We start from the raw sequence: 19,927 nt of genomic DNA, 5'->3' as shown, positions 1-19,927 counted from the left end.
AAGCTCTTGTTTCTGCTTTGGGGTCGGAGGACCCGAACAGCCAGCCTAACTCATTGTTATCAGGAAGAGAATATATTTACAACGAGCTATTTTCACCGTGCTTTGATTTCACCCATTCTCACTCACATGGATTCCCTACCTAAAGCCATATCAGCACAGGACAAATGGCCTAGAACAGGAAGCTTGCAATGATTTCTTTTCACTCTGCTGGTATTGGAAAGGGGTGATCAAAGGTGGAATAATCAGTTTTCTCCATTTATCTTCCACTTTTTTGAAAATCAACAATACAGTTTATTGAGTGATTTGTTTTTATGCAGGGAGCCCCTCAATATCCTTGTTGCAGGCTTGTGGTATCCCCATTTTTATTTATTTCCAATCATATTGTGGTCAGCCATCTTTTCAGCTGATAAGCACTGCAGAGGACTCTTGTCAATGCTGTTTAATCAGCCAGGATGGTTGTTGATGACCAATATACGAGTCTTTCCCTATTTCTCTTCCCCAAGAGAGTTGCCTTTGCAACTGTCACTAGACAACCAGGTCAGTTCATACTGTGTAGACTCACATAGAATGGAGTCAGGGAGACAATGACAGTTCAAAAGTTTAAAATTAAAAAGTGGAATTTGTGTTAACAGATCTCGGTGTTAAATTGTGACCCCTCTTAATTATAGCAGCAAATAGGTCCTAGCAATGGATCCTCCTTTCCAGATCTTATTTCCAAAATTTTATTTTTTTCCACCTCTGACTTATTTCCCCAACTTCCTTCTAATCTTAGTCTTGGTCTTTATTCTCCCAATTCCCCATCGATCCTCTCTCTGACCTTATTTCTCCAAACACAGATCCAGCTTTCAGAGTCACAAGCACAGTTTTGCCATCAGGTCCTCCAAGCACCTGCACCTGTCCAGCTTGTATAATGTACATCTCTCGGCCAATTTCCCCCTGAAACAAAGATTAGAACAACTTGTGGGGTGTGCACTGGTTATCCTGCTAGAACCCAGAAAGAGGGGAAGAAAGCATATGGAAAAATGTACAGAGACCCTGATCCAAGTTAAACTATTCAATTACTTCATGAATGTTGTTTTATTCTGTCTCAAATCTTTTCATAGCTTTCCACTTGCTGGTCATAAATGCAGGAGGTTCCAAAAGAGGAATAGGGTTTAACTCTTTTTTTTCCCCTAAATATTTCCTTTTGTTGTTTTATCCTGCTTATTCTCAATTGTTATTGTTTAATGAGAATGCACAGCTGCTTCCCCCCCCTGTATTTTTTCCAATTAGTGTTAATGCTGTGCACCTTGAAATCAGCAGAGGTCACTCTTTGCACAATGTGATCAGTATCACCAACACTAAGTGACACAGAGCACATCTTTGCTTTGAATCTCCCTTGCACAACTTAATCAGTTCCTGGTGTGTTAGCCAAGCCTGGCTCTTCTCATTGTTTCAGGTAGCTCTCAGGAAGAGCAGTACGGCAGGTTAAACACAGGAGTGGCCAAAAGGGGCTATACTGTTCTGGGAACTGTTGTGGCTCCCGACATAACCTAAAATAGTGGTTCTCAGACTTTTGTACTGGTGACCCCTTTCATATAGCAAGCCTCTGAGTGTGACACCCCTAATAAATTAAAAACACTTTAATATATTTAACACCATTATAAATGCTGGAGGCAAAGCAGGGTTGGGGGGGGGGAAGGGGGCTGACGGCTCGCAACCCCGCATGTAATAACCTTGCAACCCCCGAGGGGTCCCAACCCCCAGTTTGAGAACCCCGGACCTAGAGGCTGCCTTACTTTACAGCAGCCTTGTACAACTGCCTATGGGCGGCTCTACAGCTCACAAGAGCTGGATCACTTTGTACTCTATTCGCTCTCTCTCTTGTCCACAACATAACTCTTGCTCCGATCCACATGCCCAGTATATACCCACTCAAGAGGCTGCACAGGAGGGTAGTGTGAAGCTGCATAAGCCAGCCCTATGCTACTTCTGCACCGGGGGGAATTCCCCAGGAGGCCTTTCTGATCTCTCTCCGACTCTTTGTGGCTGTAGCATCAACCACAATAGGACACCAAGCTAACCAAGAGATGGTACGTCTCCTTGCCAATGCGCTGGCCAACAAAATCCATGTCATTCCACCAACGAGCTTCCATTTCTGGCCCTGCCTCTCCCCCACCCGCATATAGTGCCACTTTATTCCGAGTCTCTAAAGAGACTTTATGTAAAGAAAATGCTTGTTACCTTCTTACACACATAATCATTAGGTAAGTAAACAACAGATCGGAGCCTCTTCAACATGTCGAAAATCATCTGCCTGTCACAGCCCTGAACCCAAAAGAGGAAGTGGAATTACTTAATTTGTAGGAGCCTCTCAGGAGTCAGGTAATGTCCAAGCGGAGAAGTAGACAGTACCTGAAAGAGCGCCACCTTGCTGACTATGTCGTAGTTGACATCAATAGCAATATCCAGCCTCATCTTGTCTGGCAGCTGCCCCATCAGCTCCGATTCGTCTGTTAAAAGGGGAAACAAAATAAAGAACTGGCTACTTACAGAAATGTTACTAAGCTCCATATTGGAAAGCTAGGTACAAGTCAGTGCAGATCGTGCTTTTCCACAACAGGATGCGTTAGCAGGAACAGCAGGTTGTTCCTACACAGGCGGTTGTGATTTGGCAAACAATCTCAATTCAGCTAACTTCATCTATAGAGGGGGGAGTTACAATCTTGGAATGCACTGTTGTGTGATCATGCTAGTTCACTAACAGGCTAGGAATTTGAATCCTGGTACTAGTGTAGTGGACTGTGTAGAAGTATGGGTAAAACAAGGAAGAAATAGAGAAATCAGTGAAATGAGAAAGAAAAAAAATCCCACAAAATCCTTAGGCTTAGTGCCCCAATGCTGTGCTGTCCCTGGTGTTGCAAAAGGACTGCAGTGACTTTCCAAAACTCAGCAGTGCCCCTTTGGGTTTAATTGGAAAAATCTCAGTGCAATTAACTGTGGAGGAGGGAGAATGACAGAATGACATCTCTTGCTCTAGACCAGAGGTTCTCACAACAAATTTTTCGGTGGCCTCAGAGTGCGTCCATCAACTCTTGCTGGTGGCCGCTACAACACTTCTTTCTAAAATATTTAGCTTTAGGAAAAAAACAAATAAATATGCACATATACATGTCCAAAGCATAGTAATTTATTCATGTAGGGTTTTTCCAGATTCAGTAATAAACAGAATGGACAGTTGTGTCTATTCTTTATTGGACCTAAAGAGAAGAGAAACACAAATAAGGTACTTCGCATGTTCTTGTCTTTTGTTGTTTTCTCTTTTGTTTTGGGGGTGTTGTGTTTTTTTTTTTTTAAGACTTGTTAGCAAGTAAGTCTGCTTCTGTGAAGAGTGATATTTGTATGTTTGTTAATATCACGTTTCACAGGGGCAGACTTGCTACCTAGCAGGGAGGCAGTGAAAAGTGATATTAACAAAATACAAATATCACTTTTCAAAGCAGACTTACTCAGGCCTGGCAAGCCAGGGGACCAAGCAAGCCTTGGTCGGATGGGGAGGTGGGTAGGGAGGCAGCGGGGGCCAAGGGTGATAGGGTGGATGGGTGAGGGACTGGGGGATGGAGCCTGCCAGGCTCTGTGGCTGTGGGGTCGAGCCCGTGGTTGGAACCTGCCACCACACAGCCAGAGCCCATGTCCAGAGCTTGCCACTGCATGGCCGGAGCCTGCCTCCCCAGCACTAAAGCCAGAAGTCTGAGCTCCACCACCCCCAGGAAGGTGGGGAACTCACAACAGCTGTCTGCTCCTGCAGCATTTGTGCTTCCAGAGGGGGGCATGGCCCAACCCCTCTGGGCGGCCCCAAGGGAGGGGGTGCTTAGCTCCCCTCCCAATCACTGCCCAGGAGGCAGTGGCCACAAGATAAGCCCTTGGTGGCCACATGCATTTGAGAAATGCTGCTCTAGACCATCTGTGCAATTGACACGGATAAGCAGTTCACAAAATGTTGTAAGCTGCCAGCTTATTTTGCTGTTCATAATGTTCATAGGCCAAGGTAAAAATATCAGAGAGATATGAACTTAAAGTCTTAATAAAGACAGTAACCCTAAATACAGCTAATTCTTACCTAACATGCCTTGTGAATGCCAAGTGTATTCATACCAGGTTTTGACCCGATTCTGAACAGATTTGGGGATTTTGTAGAAATTCATGTATTTAATGGTACTGTCCATGCAACTCCGATAATAAGTTTGTCCTGCAGTAGCAGCACCAACTACATCTCTCATCTGAGTTGGAGGAGGGAAGAGAACAAAAATTAAAGGAAATAACTATAAGTAATGATGAACAAACAAAGTATCCAAAAGACTATTAACAATGAGCTTCTTAGACTGAAGATACACCGTGTATCACGACAGTGGATTTTTAGCTTCTGCGTCCTCAGACTTATAAAACTATGGGCATGCAGCAGGCCAGGAGCCTCTCTATAGTAGAGAAACAAACCTTAAAATAATGTAAGAATGAACACTGATGCTACTGGAATTTTTCAATGTATGAAGATGGAAAGCCCAGGGGGTGCTTTCTGGGAAACACATGATTTCAGAGCGGTGACCTTAAAAACAGCAAGCACTGTGAACCTGCATCATACCAAAGGGAAGACAGGTTGATTATTCACTTACTTGGCCGATCATGACAGAGAAAGCAAAGACCCCTGTGAAGTAGTTCAGAAGCTGGAAGAGTATCTCAAACAGAGTTTGAGGGTCAGGCAGTCCTCCAATAGTAATTAGCGTCTTGACAGCCCAGTAATAGCAGCGGATATAACTATACAGGGGAAAAAAAGGAACAACTTTTCAACCAGTTCCCGTCGCTGGAAAAGTTAGCACCTGCTTGATACCATTAGAACTTGCCCGGGCACAGTCAGCAGGAGACCTCTTGGAAACTATAGCGAGAACAATTATGTGGTGAAAAGGGGAAAACTACGGGGGTGAAAGCCTCTCCTCTCCCTCAAATGAAAACGTGCCCGGAAAACCTACAGAGACAAAGAAGTTTAGGGGACAGCTGGAAAACATGGGGGCACTAGAGCTTCTTGGAGAAAAAAAGTCTCCAGAACTTTTTTTTCCCCCAATGGCAAAATATATTTTTCCCCCTAGTCTAGTTCCTCATAATGGCTGGACCATTTTGGTGGAAACATAACATGATAATAATCATCATCCAGACTGAGGCAGACACATGGCATGTAAAATGTCAACCTCAATGGTTAAAGTTTACCAAAGTTATAAGCAATGGAGTTATAATGGAAAGAGTCAGGCAACTTTAACAACAGGCAGCGCTACCAGCCCTGCCTATATAAATCAAACAGCGATGATATTGTACTGGAAATGTTAGGCTTTTGACGAAAAGGTGGACTCATGTGTCAATAGTGTGGTATTAATTCAGCCTTAGCTGCATCTTGACTGTCTCTCTATCGCTCCTATTCTGCTGCATTGGCCTATTCCAAAACAGAGGGCACGCATACTAAGTACCTGTTTCCCTCCCCGTTATAGACCCATATGGTAGAACCCAGTCCCTGGTACGATGATGCCCAGTAATACAGGCATGAGTTCACGTGTAAGCTGAAGAGTAAATAGGCTGTGGTCCTTATCACTCTGCAAAGAAAAGCAACAATGAAAGAGGAAAGATTACAAGGTACCCGATAATGAAAAACACCTTCAAATCCCCCAAAATACCATAGTTAAAAGTGAAAAATAATTAATAGAAACACAGGGCAACCACTGATATTTATAGTTCTATTAGAAAGAGAAAAAGGAGTGCTTCGGAACATTTGACTCTAATTATTCCAAAGGATTCCCCACCAGTCACACGGTAAAGCTCTGTACAACTCTTTAAAAATGTAGGGGAAAGTAATATTTTTACCGGCTGCTTTACACTGTTTATCCCCACTACTTCTGCTCCCAGTTGCTTTGGGAACAAAGGGATCATTTCAAATAATGTTGATAGCATTTATCACATGGAGCTGCAACTTGGAAGAGGTTAATGACTAAAGGCTATCATTAACATAGGTCATTTTTCTACAGTCATCTTTCATATTGTGGATCTGCGACATATCCTGGAAGCAGTGCCATGTGCTACCATGCGAAAGACAAGAGTTAAGAATGACTGAAAATGAGTCTCTTGCTTCTTGGCTAGGGAGAGCTGAAAAAGTAACATGCTTTGGGCTGCGGAGGCCCTAAGGTGAGGTTTGATTCCGGTGTTATCAACACTGTTAGTGTTGTCAGCCTCCCAGGAGATATTTCCAGTCTCAGGAGAAGTCACTGCGATTGTGGCAGTCAATAATGAGGAGGAAGAATTTTCTCTATATAGAATGTTCCCCATATGTGATTAAATCATAGTCAAAGAGGAACTATGTTTGGATGGAGATTGCTGGATCTCCACCAAATTGCACCTCTTCCCCCTCCAATAAAAGAAAAGTCCCAAAAAGATCTTCCTCCAAAAATAAAAATGTATCAGGGGTTTTTCCCTCACCTGTAGACATATGCCTTGCTCAGGATAGCTTCAAGCCGGTCATTAAACTCAAAGAAGGCCATGTACTGTTAAAGAGAATGATACAATGTGCATTAGCGTTCCATCAATCACAGCTGGTAACTAGTTTTCAATAGGGCTTGAATGAGAATCCTTTAATTCAGTGGCTCTCAATCTTTCCAGATTACTGTACCCCCGTCACGGTGCAGGACTCACCCCTGCGGCACCTCCTGCTGGTCTCTCAGGGAATTAGCTCTTCCAGCCTCCAGAGCGCCCTCTGCAGGCCGGTGTCCCGCTTGCCCCCGTGTCCCTCCCAGACCCCCATGCCCCTTTTACCCAGAGTGCTGCCCCCTAGCAGTACCCCCACAGTCTCTGGGTCTCCCCTCCCCAGGGAACCCCCACCCACTATCCCCACCTCACCTCAGTCTTTGGCTACTGCCAGTCACCATTGAGCCCCCACACACTGAGGCAGACTGCAGTGTATAAGCAGTGATGAGGTGCCAAAATCTTAACAACAGGTTCCCTCCTCACCCCTCGAGGGAATTGTTGCCCACCCCCGCCCCCCAGGACTCCTGCCCCATCCACCCCCCTCCCCTGACTGCCCCAGAATTGGGCAGGAAGGTCTCGTGGGCCATCATAGTGGGTGCCCACCCCACCCCTAAGAGCCAGAGGCACCTGCCGGGGGGGCGAGGTGTGGAGTCCCAGAGGTGCTTACCTGGGGCAGCTCCCAGGAAGCATCCAGCAGGTCCCTCTGGCTCCTAGGGACGGGGGAGCAGCCACTCTCCCCACTGATCACATCAAAAGTGGCATCTTAGATGCTGACTCCCTAGTGCTCCGGGGCTGGGGCACCCACGGGGAAAATTTGGTGGGTGCAGAGCACCCACCGGCAGCTCCCTGCCCCACACCTGGCCCCAGCTCACCTCTGCTCCGCCTCCTCCCCTGAACCCACCGCCTCGCTCTGCTTCTCTGCGCCCCCCTTCCGGCTTCCTGCGAATCAGCTGTTCGGCAGGAAGCCGGGGAGGACTGAGAAGCAGACGGCAGCCTCCCACTTAGGGCGAGGGTGGCAGAGAAGCTCCCTGCCGCCCCCCCCCCCAGTTACCTACTGCGGCGCGGGTGGCCCCCCTGCCCGACCTCCCCTCCGCGGGCCTGAGCGGGAAGCCACCGCTTGCTTCTCAGCCTGCCCCAGCTTCCAGCGCAAACAGCTGGTTCGTGGGAAGCCTGGGGTGGGGGGCAGAGAAGTAGAGTGGGGCGGCGTGTTCAGGGGAGGAGGCGGAGCGGAGGTGGGATGAGCTGGGGCCGGGGAGCTGCCGGTGCGTGCTCTGCACCCACCAAATTTTCCCCTTGGGTGCTCCAGGGCTGGAGCACCGGTGGAGTGGTGCTTAAGGTGCCACTTTTGGCCGGTAAAATTTAGAAGCCCTTTTAGAACCGGTTCTCCCCCGCGGAACAACCGGCTCTAAAAGGGCTTCTGAATGTAACAACCGGCTCTAAAACGGCTTCTGAATGTAACAACCGGCTCTAGCAAACTGGCTCCAGCTCACCACTGTGTATAAGCCACTCACAGGCAAGGGGGGTTTGGACCTGCTGCCTCCGCCTACCCATGGGCTGCCCCCTGCAGCCTCAGTACCCTTTTTGGCCTTCCACTAGGCCTGCAGTCTGGGGCTTTTCCAATCTGGAGCCTCCCAGCTCCTCTGGTACTCACCCCAGCAGCCAGGCCCTTCTCCCTCTAAAGGCAGAGAGAGAGTCTGTGCCTAGCCCACAGGCCTCTTATATGGGCCAGCTGAGCCCTGACTGGTGCGTGGCTGCAGCTGAGCCTGCTTCCCCCAATCACCCCGGGAACTGCTGGCTCCCAGCCACAGCCCTCTCCTGGGCTGTTTTAAGCCCTTTAAGGCCGGAGCAGGTGACCACCCCACTACAGCAGTCTGATCTGTCTTGCCTACCCCCAAGTTTCACCTCACTTAAAAACTACTTGCTTACAAAATATAATAATACAAAAGTGTCACAGCCCCACGAATACTGAAGAATTGCAAAGTTTCTTATTTTTACCATATAATTATAAAATAAATCAATTGGAATATCGCTATTGTACTTACATTTCAGTGTGTCGTATAGAGAGCAGTATAGACAATTCACTGTCTGTATGAAATTTTAGTTTGTACTGACTTCACTAGTGCTTTTATTGTAGCCTGTTGTAAAACTAGGCAAGCGTCTAGATGAGTTGATGTACCTCCTGGAAGACCTCTGTGTATCCCCAGGGGTACGCTTACCCCTAGTTGAGAACCACTTCTTTAACTGAGAAGAACTATGTTTCACCTCCAGGCACCCTCCAAAAAATCTCATTTCCCTTTCAATTGTACTTCTACAGTAGTTCTGTATCAAAAACTACAGAAGGTGGGAGATGAGAGATTCCGATGCTTCTTTTAATTATCACTGATCTTTTTAATTTTATTCAGTATTTTACAATTTTAAGTGGGTTTTAGGGTTGGGGTAAGGCGCTGGATTGACAGCCCTGGAGACTCAAATCTTCCATGAACCTTTCAAATCTTGGCCTTTCTCCTAAAGCCCAGTCCATTAGGGACCATCCTAAGTCCTGGTCTACACTAGTACTTTAGGTCGAATTTAGCAGCATTAAATCGATGTAAACCTGCACCCGTCCACACGATGAAGCCCTTTATTTCGACTTAAAGGGCTCTTAAAATCGATTTCCATACTCCACCCCTGACAAGTGGATTAGTGCTTAAATCGGCCTTGCTGGGTCGAATTTGGGGTACTGTGGACACAATTCGACGGTATTGGCCTCCAGGAGCTATCCCAGAGTGCTCCATTGTGACCGCTCTGGACAGCACTCTCAACTCAGATGCACTGGCCAGGTAGACAGGAAAAGAACTGCGAACTTTTGAATCTCATTTCCTGTTTGGGCAGCGTGGTAAGCTGCAGGTGACCATGCAGAACTCATCAGCAGAGATGACCATGATGGAGTCCCAGAATCGCAAAAGAGCTCCAGCAGGGACTGAACGGGAGGTACAGGATCTGATCGCTGTATGGGGAGAGGAATCCGTGCTATCAGAATTCCGTTCCAGTTTTCGAAATGCCAAAACCTTTGTCAAAATCTCCCAGGGCATGAAGGACAGAGGCCATAACAGGGATCCGAAGCAGTGCCGCGTGAAACTTAAGGAGCTGAGGCAAGCCTACCAGAAAACCAGAGGGGTGAACGGCCGCTCCGAGTCAGAGCCCCAAACTTGCTGCTTCTATGATGATGCCATTTTAGGGGGTTCAGCCACCACTACCCCAGCCGTGTTGTTTGACTCCTTCAGTGGAGATGGAGGCAACACAGAAGCAGGTTTTGGGGACGAAGAAGATAATGATGATGATGATGAGGTTGTAGATAGCTCACAGCAAGCAAGCTGAGAAACCGGTTTTCCCGACAGCCAGGAACTGTTTCTCACCCTGGACCTGGAGCCAGTACCCCCCGAACCCACCCAAGGCTGCCTCCTGGACCCGGCAGGTGGAGAAGGGACCTCCGGTGAGTGTACCTTTTAAAATACTATACATGGTTTAAAAGCAAGCATCTGAAAGGATTAATTTGCCCTGGCATTTGAGGCTCTCCTGGATGTACTCCCAAAGCCTTTGCAAAAGGTTTCTGGGGAGGGCAGCCTTATTGCGTCCTTCATGGTAGGACACTTTACCACTCCAGGCCAGTAACACATACTCGGGAATCATTGTACAACAAAGCATTGCAGTGCATGTTTGCTGGCGTTCAAACAACATCCGTTCTTTATCTCTCTGTGTTATCCTCAGGAGAGTGAGATATCATTCATGGTCTCCTGGTTGAAATAGGGTGCTTTTCTTCAGGGGACATTCAGAGGACCCCGTTCCGGCTGAGCTGTTTGCCTGCGGCTGAACAGAAATGTTCCCCACTGTTAGCCACGGGGAGGGGGAGGGTTGAGGGGGTAGCCACACGGTGGGGGGAGGCAAAATGCGACCTTGTAACGAAAGCACATGTGCTATGTATGTAATGTTAACAGCAAGGTTTACCCTGAAAGACTGTAGCCACTGTTTTATAAAATGTGTCTTTTTAAATACCGCTGTCCCTTTTTTTTTCTCCTCCAGCTGCATGTGTTTCAATGATCACAGGATCTTCTCCTTCCCAGAGGCTAGTGAAGATTAGAAAGAAAAAAAAACGCACTCATGATTAAATGTTCTCTGAGTTCATGCAGTCCTCCCACACTGACAGAGCACAGACGAATGCGTGGAGGCAAATAATGTCAGAGTGCAGGAAAGCACAAAATGACCGGGAGGAGAGGTGGCGGGCTGAAGAGAGTAAGTGGTGGGCTGAAGACAGGGCTGAAGCTCAAATGTGGTGGCAGCGTGATGAGAGGAGGCAGGATTCAATGCTGAGGCTGCTGGAGGACCAAACAGTATGCTCCAGTGTATGGTTGAGCTGCAGCAAAGGCAGCTGGAGCACAGACTGCCGCTACAGCCCCTGTGTAACCAACCGCCCTCCTCCCCAAGTTCCATATCCTCCTCACTCAGACGCCCAAGAACGCGGTGGGGGGGGCCACCAGCCAACCAGCCACTCCGCCACAGACGATTGCCCCAAAAAAAGAAGACTGGCATTCAATAAATTTTAAAGTTGTAAACTTTTAAAGTGCTGTGTGGCATTTTCCTTCCCTCCTCCACCACCCTTCCTGGGCTACCTTGGTAGTCGTCCCTCTATTTGTGTGATGAATGAATAAAGAATGCATGAATGTGAAGCAACAATGACTTTATTGCCTCTGCAAGCAATGATTAAAGGGAGGAGGGGAGGGTGGTTAGCTTGAAGGGAAGTAGAGTGAACCAAGGGGCGGGGGGGTTTCATCAAGGAGAAACAAAGAGAACTTTCACACCGTAGCCTGGCCAGTCATGAAACTGGTTTTCAAAGCTTCTCTGATGCGTACTGCGCCCTCCTGTGCTCTTCTAACCACCCTGGTGTCCGGCTGCGCGTAACCAGCAGCCAGGCAATTTGCCTCAACCTCCCACCCCGCCATAAACGTCTCCCCCTTACTCTCACAGATATTGTGGAGCACACAGCGAGCAGTAATAACAGTGGGAATATTGGTTTCGCTGAGGTCTAAGCGAGTCAGTAAACTGCGCCAGCGCGCCTTTAAACGTCCAAATGCACATTCTACCACCATTCTGCACTTGCTCAGCCTGTAGTTGAACAGCTCCTGACTACTGTCCAGGCTGCCTGTGTACGGCTTCATGAGCCATGGCATTAAGGGGTAGGCTGGGTCCCCAAGAATACATATAGGCATTTCAACATCCCCAACAGTTATTTTCTGGTCTGGGAAGAAAGTCCCTTCCTGCAGCTTTTGAAACAGACCAGAGTTCCTGAAGATGCGAGCGTCATGCACCTTTCCCGGCCATCCCACGTTGATGTTGGTGAAACGTCCCTTGTGATCCACCAGAGCTTGCAGCACTATTGAAAAGTACCCCTTGTGGTTTATGTACTCGCCGGCTTGGTGCTCCAGTGCCAAGATAGGAATATGGGTTCCGTCTATGGCCCCACCACAGTTAGGGAATCCCATTGCAGCAAAGCCATCCACTATGACCTGCACATTTCCCAGGGTCACTACCCTTGATATCAGCAGATCTTTGATTGCGTGGGCTACTTGCATCACAGCAGCCCCAACAGTAGATTTGCCCACTCCAAATTGATTCCCAACTGACCGGTAGCTGTCTGGCGTTGCAAGCTTCCACAAGGCTATCGCCACTCGCTTCTCAACTGTGAGGGCTGCTCTCATCTTGGTATTCATGCGCTTCAGGGAAGAGGAAAGCAAGTCACAAAGTTCCATGAAAGTTCACCCTTACGCATGCGAAAGTTTCGCAGCCACTGGCAATCGTCCCAGACCTGCAACACTATGCAGTCCCACCAGTCTGTGCTTGTTTCCCGAGCCCAGAATCGGCATTCCACAGCATGAACCTGCCCCATCAGCACCATGATGCATGCATTGGCAGGGCCCATGCTTTCAGAGAAATCTGTGTCCATGTCCTATCACTCACGTGACCACGCTGACGTTGCCTCCTTGCCCGGTATTGCTCTGCCAGGTTCTGGTGCTGCATATACTGCTGGATAATGCGTGTGGTGTTTAATGTGCTCCTAATTGCCAAAGTGAGCTGAGCGGCCTCCATGCTTGCCTTGGTATGGCGTCCGCACAGAAAAAAGGCGCTGAACGATTGTCTGCCGTTGGTCTGACGGAGGGAGGGGCGACTGACGACATGGCTTACAGGGTTGGCTTCAGGGAGCTAAAATCAACAAAGGGGGTGGCTTTACATCAAGGAGTATTTCAGGCAGGACTTCACGGAGGGTTCCAATAAGAAATGGTGCACCTAAGTTATTGTTCTTATTGGAACAAGGAGGTTAGTCTGGCCTCTGATTGATACATGGCTAGATTTACCTCGCTGCACCTTCTCTGTGAGTGACTGCAGTGTGACCTAGAGGAATGAGTCCCCTGGACGGGTGGGGCGGGGAAGCAAATGAGTACAAAACAAATCTGGTCTATTTCTTGTTTTGATCCACTCCATCTATCTTTTACATCTTTGGCTGGCAGCAGACGGTGCAGAAGGACTGCATGCCATCCACATCTCATGGCTGCTCGGCAGAAAATAGTGCAATACAACTGCTAGCCATCCTCACCTCTTGCCTGCCTGGCAGAAGATGGTACAATACGACTGCTAGCTATCCACATCTCATGGCTGCCCGGCAGAAGATGATGCAATAGGACCGCTAGCAATCCGTATCGCCTGCCTGCTCACCATAAGATGGTTCAATAGGACTGATGGCAGGACTAAAGAGAATGACCTGGTCAAGTCACTCCAAATTTAGTCCCTGCACCCATGTCTGCCCAGGCGCTCCTGGCCGATGTGGCCAGGAGCACCTCGGACATGATGATGACGGCTACCAGTCCTATTGCACCGTCTGCTGCCAGAAGGCAATGGGTTGCTGCTACTGTGTAGCAATGTAGTACCGCGTCTGCCAGCACCCAGGAGACATACGGTGACGGTTACCTGAGCAGGCTCCATGCTTGCCGTGGTATGGTGTCTGCACAGGTAACTCAGGAAAAAAGGCGCGAAACGATTGTCTGCCCTTGCTTTCACGGAGGGAGGGAGAGAATGGGGGCCTGACAATATGTACCCAGAACCACCTGAGACAATGTTTTAGCCCCATCAGGCATTGGGATCTCAACCCAGAATTCCAATGGGCAGCAGAGACTGTGGGAACTGTGGGACAGCTACCCACAGTGCAACACTCCGGAAGTCGACTCTAACCTCGGTACTGTGGAAGCGCTCCGCCAAGTTACTGCACTTAATGCACTTAGAGCATTTTCTGTGGGGACACACACACTGGAATATATAAAACCGATTTCTAAAAAACCGACTTCTATAAATTCGACCTAATTCCGTAGTGTAGACATACCCTGAGACTAGTGACTCATTTCACATATGCCACAAAATAGGTGGTAATGACTTTCACTTGCTACTAACGTGGCTTAGATTTGAACTAGTGACTTCATAGCCCACTGAGCTGTCTAATCTTCTAGCTGAAATTAGCTTTCATATGTCCTCAAATTTTTGAAACATTATTGTTCTTTCCTTTAAAACCTTAATTGCTTCAAAATCTCTCACAGGAGAGTTGTTCCCTGCTTACCTCAGATCCCATTACAGCAATGTGGAAAATTTATAATCATATGATATGGAACTCACTCCTCTTGTCATTGGAATCAATGGCAAAACTTCCATTATCTTCAATAGACACAGGATCAGACCCTTAGTATGTCCTCCCCCAAATAAAAGAAATTATGATGCTCCTAATGACAACTAAAATGTATGGCAACTTTTAGTAATTCCTTCAAAAGGACAAACCTCTTCCCCTCCCTGCCCCCATGCAATTATACTGTCATCTACAATTAATCTACTTCTGCAGACAGCAAGAGTGCATCAAAAACAGTACAAGATTCTGCCACATTAACTAAAAATGCAGTCCCCTCCCCCCTTGTTTTTGTAACCTCCTGACTTACCTTAAAACAGCGAGGCAACCGCAAGAGAGAATTTACGCCAACTTTGAAGTAAAAGAAATCCAGGGGAAGAAGGCAGAACACGTCCATCTAAAACTCACATGTGAGATCACAACAGAAAACACAGTGGTGAATTGAAATCATCATGGGGCTCTCTTGCTTCTATCAGTACTCAGGAAAGGGTGTTCGGGACCCAACTCTGGCTTCATTTACTAGGAAGCAACTTCCATTGAAATCAATACGGGGATCCAGGGGTGCAGCAGGGTAAGTCAATGGAAATAAAACTCATGTTCTGCACAAATTAGCCACAAACTTCCATAAATTTGTACACATAACAACCGGGGCGCTGGCAAAGCCAACATTGCAACAGGATCTCCACCACCCTTAAATGTGTGCAGCCTGCTGTCTTGCCCACCTCCAACTAGCTCTCCACTTCCTAGCCCTCTCTGAGGAGGCTACTGCTGCCTTTGGCACTGACATATCAAAGAGCGATCTCCAGTTATATATGGCTAGCCCTTGTCCAGACACACACCCAGGGTACGAGGAAAGGCTCCTAGCCTCCTTTCCATTCCTTTCATACCCAGACAGGGCCATCCTAAACCTGGCCTACATCTGTCAAGATAACTATCACACAGATTTTAAAAATTATTCTGGTCCTAATATGCAGAGGTGTGACTAATAACATGAGGATATGGATTTCAAAATATGATTGTAATGTGTCCTTTAAATAATAATAAATATGTGTAAAAATCAAACACAGTGTGTCAGACCTTGAAGCGTCGGGATTTCAGGTAGTTCTGTCGCATGGCCTTTTTATCAGTCTAGAGGAGAACAGGAAACAGAGGGAAACATCATCACTGGTTGGCGGTGAGGTTTACTGACCTGCACCTGACTGAAAAGGCAGAGAGGAGGTACCTACACGATATCACCAGATACTTCCTTCCTATTATATAGAAGAGGGGCGCAGAAGAGTCCTAATTATGTGGGGAAGGGATTGGGATGGGAAATGACATCATCTCCCCACCACACTATAGATATTGCCATGACCTCGCCACAGTGAACATGGTGGTTCTTCTGTATAAGGAAAACAGGGAGATGTGGCTTGATAAAAGGAGGGCGGGGTTGTTGAGGAACAGCCTCACTTAGCTGCACATTCTCCTTAGGACACTGAGTAAATTGTAGATCCCAAAGCCTCTTTCCATAGCTTCTCCTCTGCACAGTGAACATTTCATGATGTACTCTGTGAGTAAAAAAATTCACTCAGGGCCAACGAAGTAAATAAGGGAAGAGGTGGGAGAGCTGCCTTTTTGCTATATGTTCTTATCTCCCAATTTTTGCCAAAAAACCTTTCTATGGACTTCAAGAATTACAACAGGAGGTACCCAAAGCAAGCCAAAGTCCCGTTTGAAATTTTGCCTTGTGAGGGAACTGCTACTAGCTGCTACTTACGATTATGTCTCCTCCTTGGACAAACTGCAGGCGGACCTGAAAGACAGTGATGTCCAGAAAGTAGATGAGGTCGCAGAGATAGTCTACAAGTAGCCACCAATGGAGGTTTTCAGGCATCTGGTATGGAAAGGCCCAGCGTACTGGAATCAGCCAGCAGTTCCAATTCCAGGCCAGAACAACAAAGAACAGCCACAGCACATACATCAAATCTAAACAGAGGGAAGCACAGGTCAAAATTAGTGAGCAGCTGACAGGGAATAGCCACATATTGTCCACAGGGGTGACTGTAAGGTGAATGAATTAGGCACTAAAAATTAAAGGGAACAAAACTTACTAAATTCCAAGCACTTTATTTCAGGCTGCCTTTGCTCTGCTTTCAGATTATCCACTTTTTTTTTTCTTTTGCAACTACACTGAAATAGCTGCTGGCTTTTGGAGAGAGCTGACTCTTAGAAATGAGCCAGGTGGTTAAGAAGAGTGAGTAGCTGGCAGGGAAGGAACTGGGTTTTCAGGAGATTTTCAGAGCAGTCTGACAAAGTCTGTCAGACAAAGTGGCCAAAAACCACTGGTGCATTGCTGCCCTTGCCAGCTGTGGGGCAAAAACTGAGGCTAGCTATGATACCTAAAAGCATTTATCACTTCCTTCTGCTCTTCCAAATGAAAAAAATTCAATCATAGACAGGGTCTAAATCATTCCTTTCTTCCTTCCTTGGTGTCCTTACCACTCTCCCAACTCTCCCATTTCTTTCTCCACCTCTCCTCCTTTCTTTCCATTCTATCTCTACTTTTATCTTCCCTTTCTCATAAATGGAGCAGCAGCATTATCTCAACCAATCAGATTTTTCAATTACTTACTGGTGAGAGGGTCTATGCTGCTCGGGAACCGGTACTTTCTCACATGGCTCAAACAGGGGCGGCATCTGAATTTGCAGCACAGCATCTCACAGTAATGTTCCTCCACTTCAGCTTCTGCCTCTTTTCGTTCTGGTGGTGGTAGTGGTTCTGGAGAGGTTTTCCTGGAAGGGGCTATGAACATTCATAGAATTACTGAAAGCAGCCCAAACTTCTCTGACGGGCTGAAGTTCTCATGTTTGTCCCTGGTCATTAAACTTTTCTCTTATTAACATAGCCTCTTCCTGAAAGGCCAGTCTGCATTCCTAGCTAAGAGCTTTGTTAATGTTCATGACTTTTACATTCTCTTCACAGACCAGCCTCTCTCAAAGACTAAGAAACAGCTCAGCCTTCATGCCAGCTCACTCCTGGGTCTTTCATAATTATAATATAATACTCTGCACTTATACAGCTGTACATTTCAAAGCACTGTCAAACTATTGGTATATTCATCCTCACAATACTCTGTTGCAGTATGGAAGTATTATTACTCCATTTTACAGATGAAACACCCGAGGAACAGAGATTAACCTGAATTGCTCAAGGTCACACAAGTCTGTAGCAGAGTAAGGAACAGAACCCAGCTCTCCTTAATTCCAGCCCTTTGCCTTAAACAGAAGACCATCGTCCCTCCCTTTTTGTTGGGTAATGATTGCTAATTATGCCATGTCATCTGGAGCAGTGTGTTTTGTTTGTTTGCAATGTGCATTTTTTTTGCCTATGGAACGATACTGAAGTTACCAATCATTTCACTGAGGATCTTTCAATAGACTTGAACACCGCTCTAAGAGGGCTATTCGTACTCATTGAACCATCATGTCCACACACTTCTACACAACAATTCCGTCTCCTTGTACGTACCCTTTATCTATTCTTGGAAGACAGGTAAATTATTAAATTTCCAGGCTACAAAACCAAATCATCATTTTTATTACTTGGGCTTTACCAAGCCAGTTTCTCCAGCTCAGTAACTTTTGCCTTTTGCTCAGCATTCCCTGTCTACTGAGAGGTCCCAAACCCAGCTGTAACTCACATGCCACCGGGGTCTCATCATCAGAGGTAGTATCTGGGTCAATCAGTTTCTCTTTCACTTTCTCAGTCCTGTCTTTAAAGAGCCTCACCAGCTCCTGCAGCCGGTCATTGATTGTTGAACTGTTCTGGCTTGTTGCTGAACCTACTCGCTTTGGCAAGCTGCAGAAAAACCATTAGAGAATTTACTAATGTAAAATAAAAGAAGAGTGTCAGTTCAAAGCCCTTTTCTTCACCTGTAGGATCCTTAGTTAGGATTCAACCCTGTCAGTGTTGCTATTGCATAACTGTACACGGTCACGTGTGACCACTAAAGTAAATCCAATCTCATGGATTACAGTCAGAGAATCATAGAAATGTAGAGCTGGAAGGGACCTCGAGAGGTCATTGTCTCCCCATGCTGAGGCAGGATCAAGTGTACCTTTAGACCATCTGTGACAGTTATTTGTCTAACCTCTTCTTAAAATCCTCCACTGATGGGGATTCCACAACCTAAGTAGTGGTAACCCATTCCATTACTTAACTAGAGTAACAGTTGGAAAGTTTTTCCTAAGACCTAAACTAAATCTCCCTTGCTGCAGATTAAGCTGGTTACCTCTTGTAACTACCTTCCATGGACATGGAGAACAATTGATCACCATCCTCTTTGTAACAGCCCTTAAGGTATTTGAAGACTTATCGGGTCCCCCCTCAGTCTTCTTTTCTCAAGACTAAACATGCCCACATTTTACTCTTTCCTCATAGAATACGGACCCTGGACTTCAGAAAAGCAGACTTTGACTCCCTCAGGGAACTGATGGGCAGGATCCCCGAGAGAATAACATGAGGGGGAAAGGAGTCCAGGAGAGCTGGCTGTATTTTAAAGAATCCTTATTGAAGTTACAAGGACAAACCATCCCAATGTGTTGAAAGAATAGTAAGTATGGCAGGCGACCAGCTTGGCTTCACAGTGAAATCCTAGCTGATCTTAAACACAAAAAAGAAGCTTACAAGAAGTGGAAGATTGGACAAATGACAAGGGAAGAGTATAAAAATATTGCTTGGGCATGCAGGAGTGAAATCAGGAAAGCCAAATCACACCTGGAGTTGTAGCTAGCAAGAGATATTAAGAGTAACAAGAAGGGTTTCTTCAGGTGTGTTAGCAACAAGAAGAAAGTCAAGGAAAGTGTGGGCCCCTTACTGAATGAGGGAAGCAACCTAGTGACAGAGGAAGTGGAAAAAGCTAATGTACTCAATGTTTTTTTTTTGCCTCTGTCTTCACGAACAAGGTCAGCTCCCAGACTGCTGCATTGGGCAGCACAGCATGGGGAGAAGGTGACCAGCCCTCTGTGGAGAAAGAAGTGGTTCGGGATTATTTAGAAAAGCTGGACATCCGAGAATGCTAAAGGAGTTGGCGGATGTGATTGCAGAGCCATTGGCCATTATCTTTGAAAACTCATGGCGATCGGGGGAAGTCCCGGACGACTGGAAAAAGGCTAATGTAGTGCCCATCTTTAAAAAAGGGAAGAAGGAGGATCCTGGGAACCACAGGCCAGTCAGCCTCACCTCAGTTCCTGGAAAAATCATGGGGCAGGTCCTCAAGGAATCAATTCTGAAGCACTTAGAGGAGAGGAAAGTGATCAGGAACAGTCAGCATGGATTCACCAAGAGCAAGTCATGCCTGACTAATCTAATTGCCTTCTATGATGAGATAACTGGCTCTGTGGATGAGGGGAAAGCAGTGGACGTGTTATTCCTTGACTTTAGCAAAGCTTTTGACATGGTCTCCCACAGTATTCTTGCCAGCAAGTTAAAGAAGTGTGGGCTGGATGAATGGACTATAAGGTGGACAGAAAGCTGGCTAGATTGTTGGGCTCAACGGGTAGTGATCAATGGCTCCATGTCTAGTTGGCAGCCGGTATCAAGCGGAGTGACCCAAGGGTCGGTCCTGGGGCTGGTTTTGTTCAATAACTTCATTAATGATCTGGAGGATGGCGTGGATTGCATCCTCAGCAAGTTTGCAGATGACACTAAACTGG

General features: G+C 46.8%; 1 protein-coding gene across 2 annotated transcripts in view; it reads right to left on the bottom strand.

Annotated features, from left to right (window-relative positions):
- CNGB1 (cyclic nucleotide gated channel subunit beta 1) overlaps nt 1-19,927 on the bottom strand; it is a 91,205-nt gene that overhangs the window by 13,639 nt on the left and 57,639 nt on the right. For both annotated transcript variants that reach the window (XM_073307380.1, XM_073307381.1), the window contains 12 exons: nt 17,914-18,071; nt 16,845-17,015; nt 15,990-16,198; nt 15,311-15,361; nt 14,544-14,630; nt 6,493-6,557; nt 5,493-5,615; nt 4,650-4,791; nt 4,100-4,259; nt 2,395-2,492; nt 2,224-2,307; nt 818-936 (listed from right to left, as the gene is read on the bottom strand). In XM_073307380.1, coding sequence (XP_073163481.1) covers nt 818-936; nt 2,224-2,307; nt 2,395-2,492; nt 4,100-4,259; nt 4,650-4,791; nt 5,493-5,615; nt 6,493-6,557; nt 14,544-14,630; nt 15,311-15,361; nt 15,990-16,198; nt 16,845-17,015; nt 17,914-18,071 — 1,467 coding nt within the window. The remainder of the gene's footprint in view (nt 1-817; nt 937-2,223; nt 2,308-2,394; nt 2,493-4,099; nt 4,260-4,649; nt 4,792-5,492; nt 5,616-6,492; nt 6,558-14,543; nt 14,631-15,310; nt 15,362-15,989; nt 16,199-16,844; nt 17,016-17,913; nt 18,072-19,927) is intronic.

This window comes from Lepidochelys kempii, chromosome 12, assembly GCF_965140265.1.
Source record: "Lepidochelys kempii isolate rLepKem1 chromosome 12, rLepKem1.hap2, whole genome shotgun sequence".
In the NCBI taxonomy this organism is placed as follows: domain Eukaryota; kingdom Metazoa; phylum Chordata; order Testudines; family Cheloniidae; genus Lepidochelys; species Lepidochelys kempii.
This window is presented reverse-complemented; position numbering and strand designations above follow the sequence as displayed.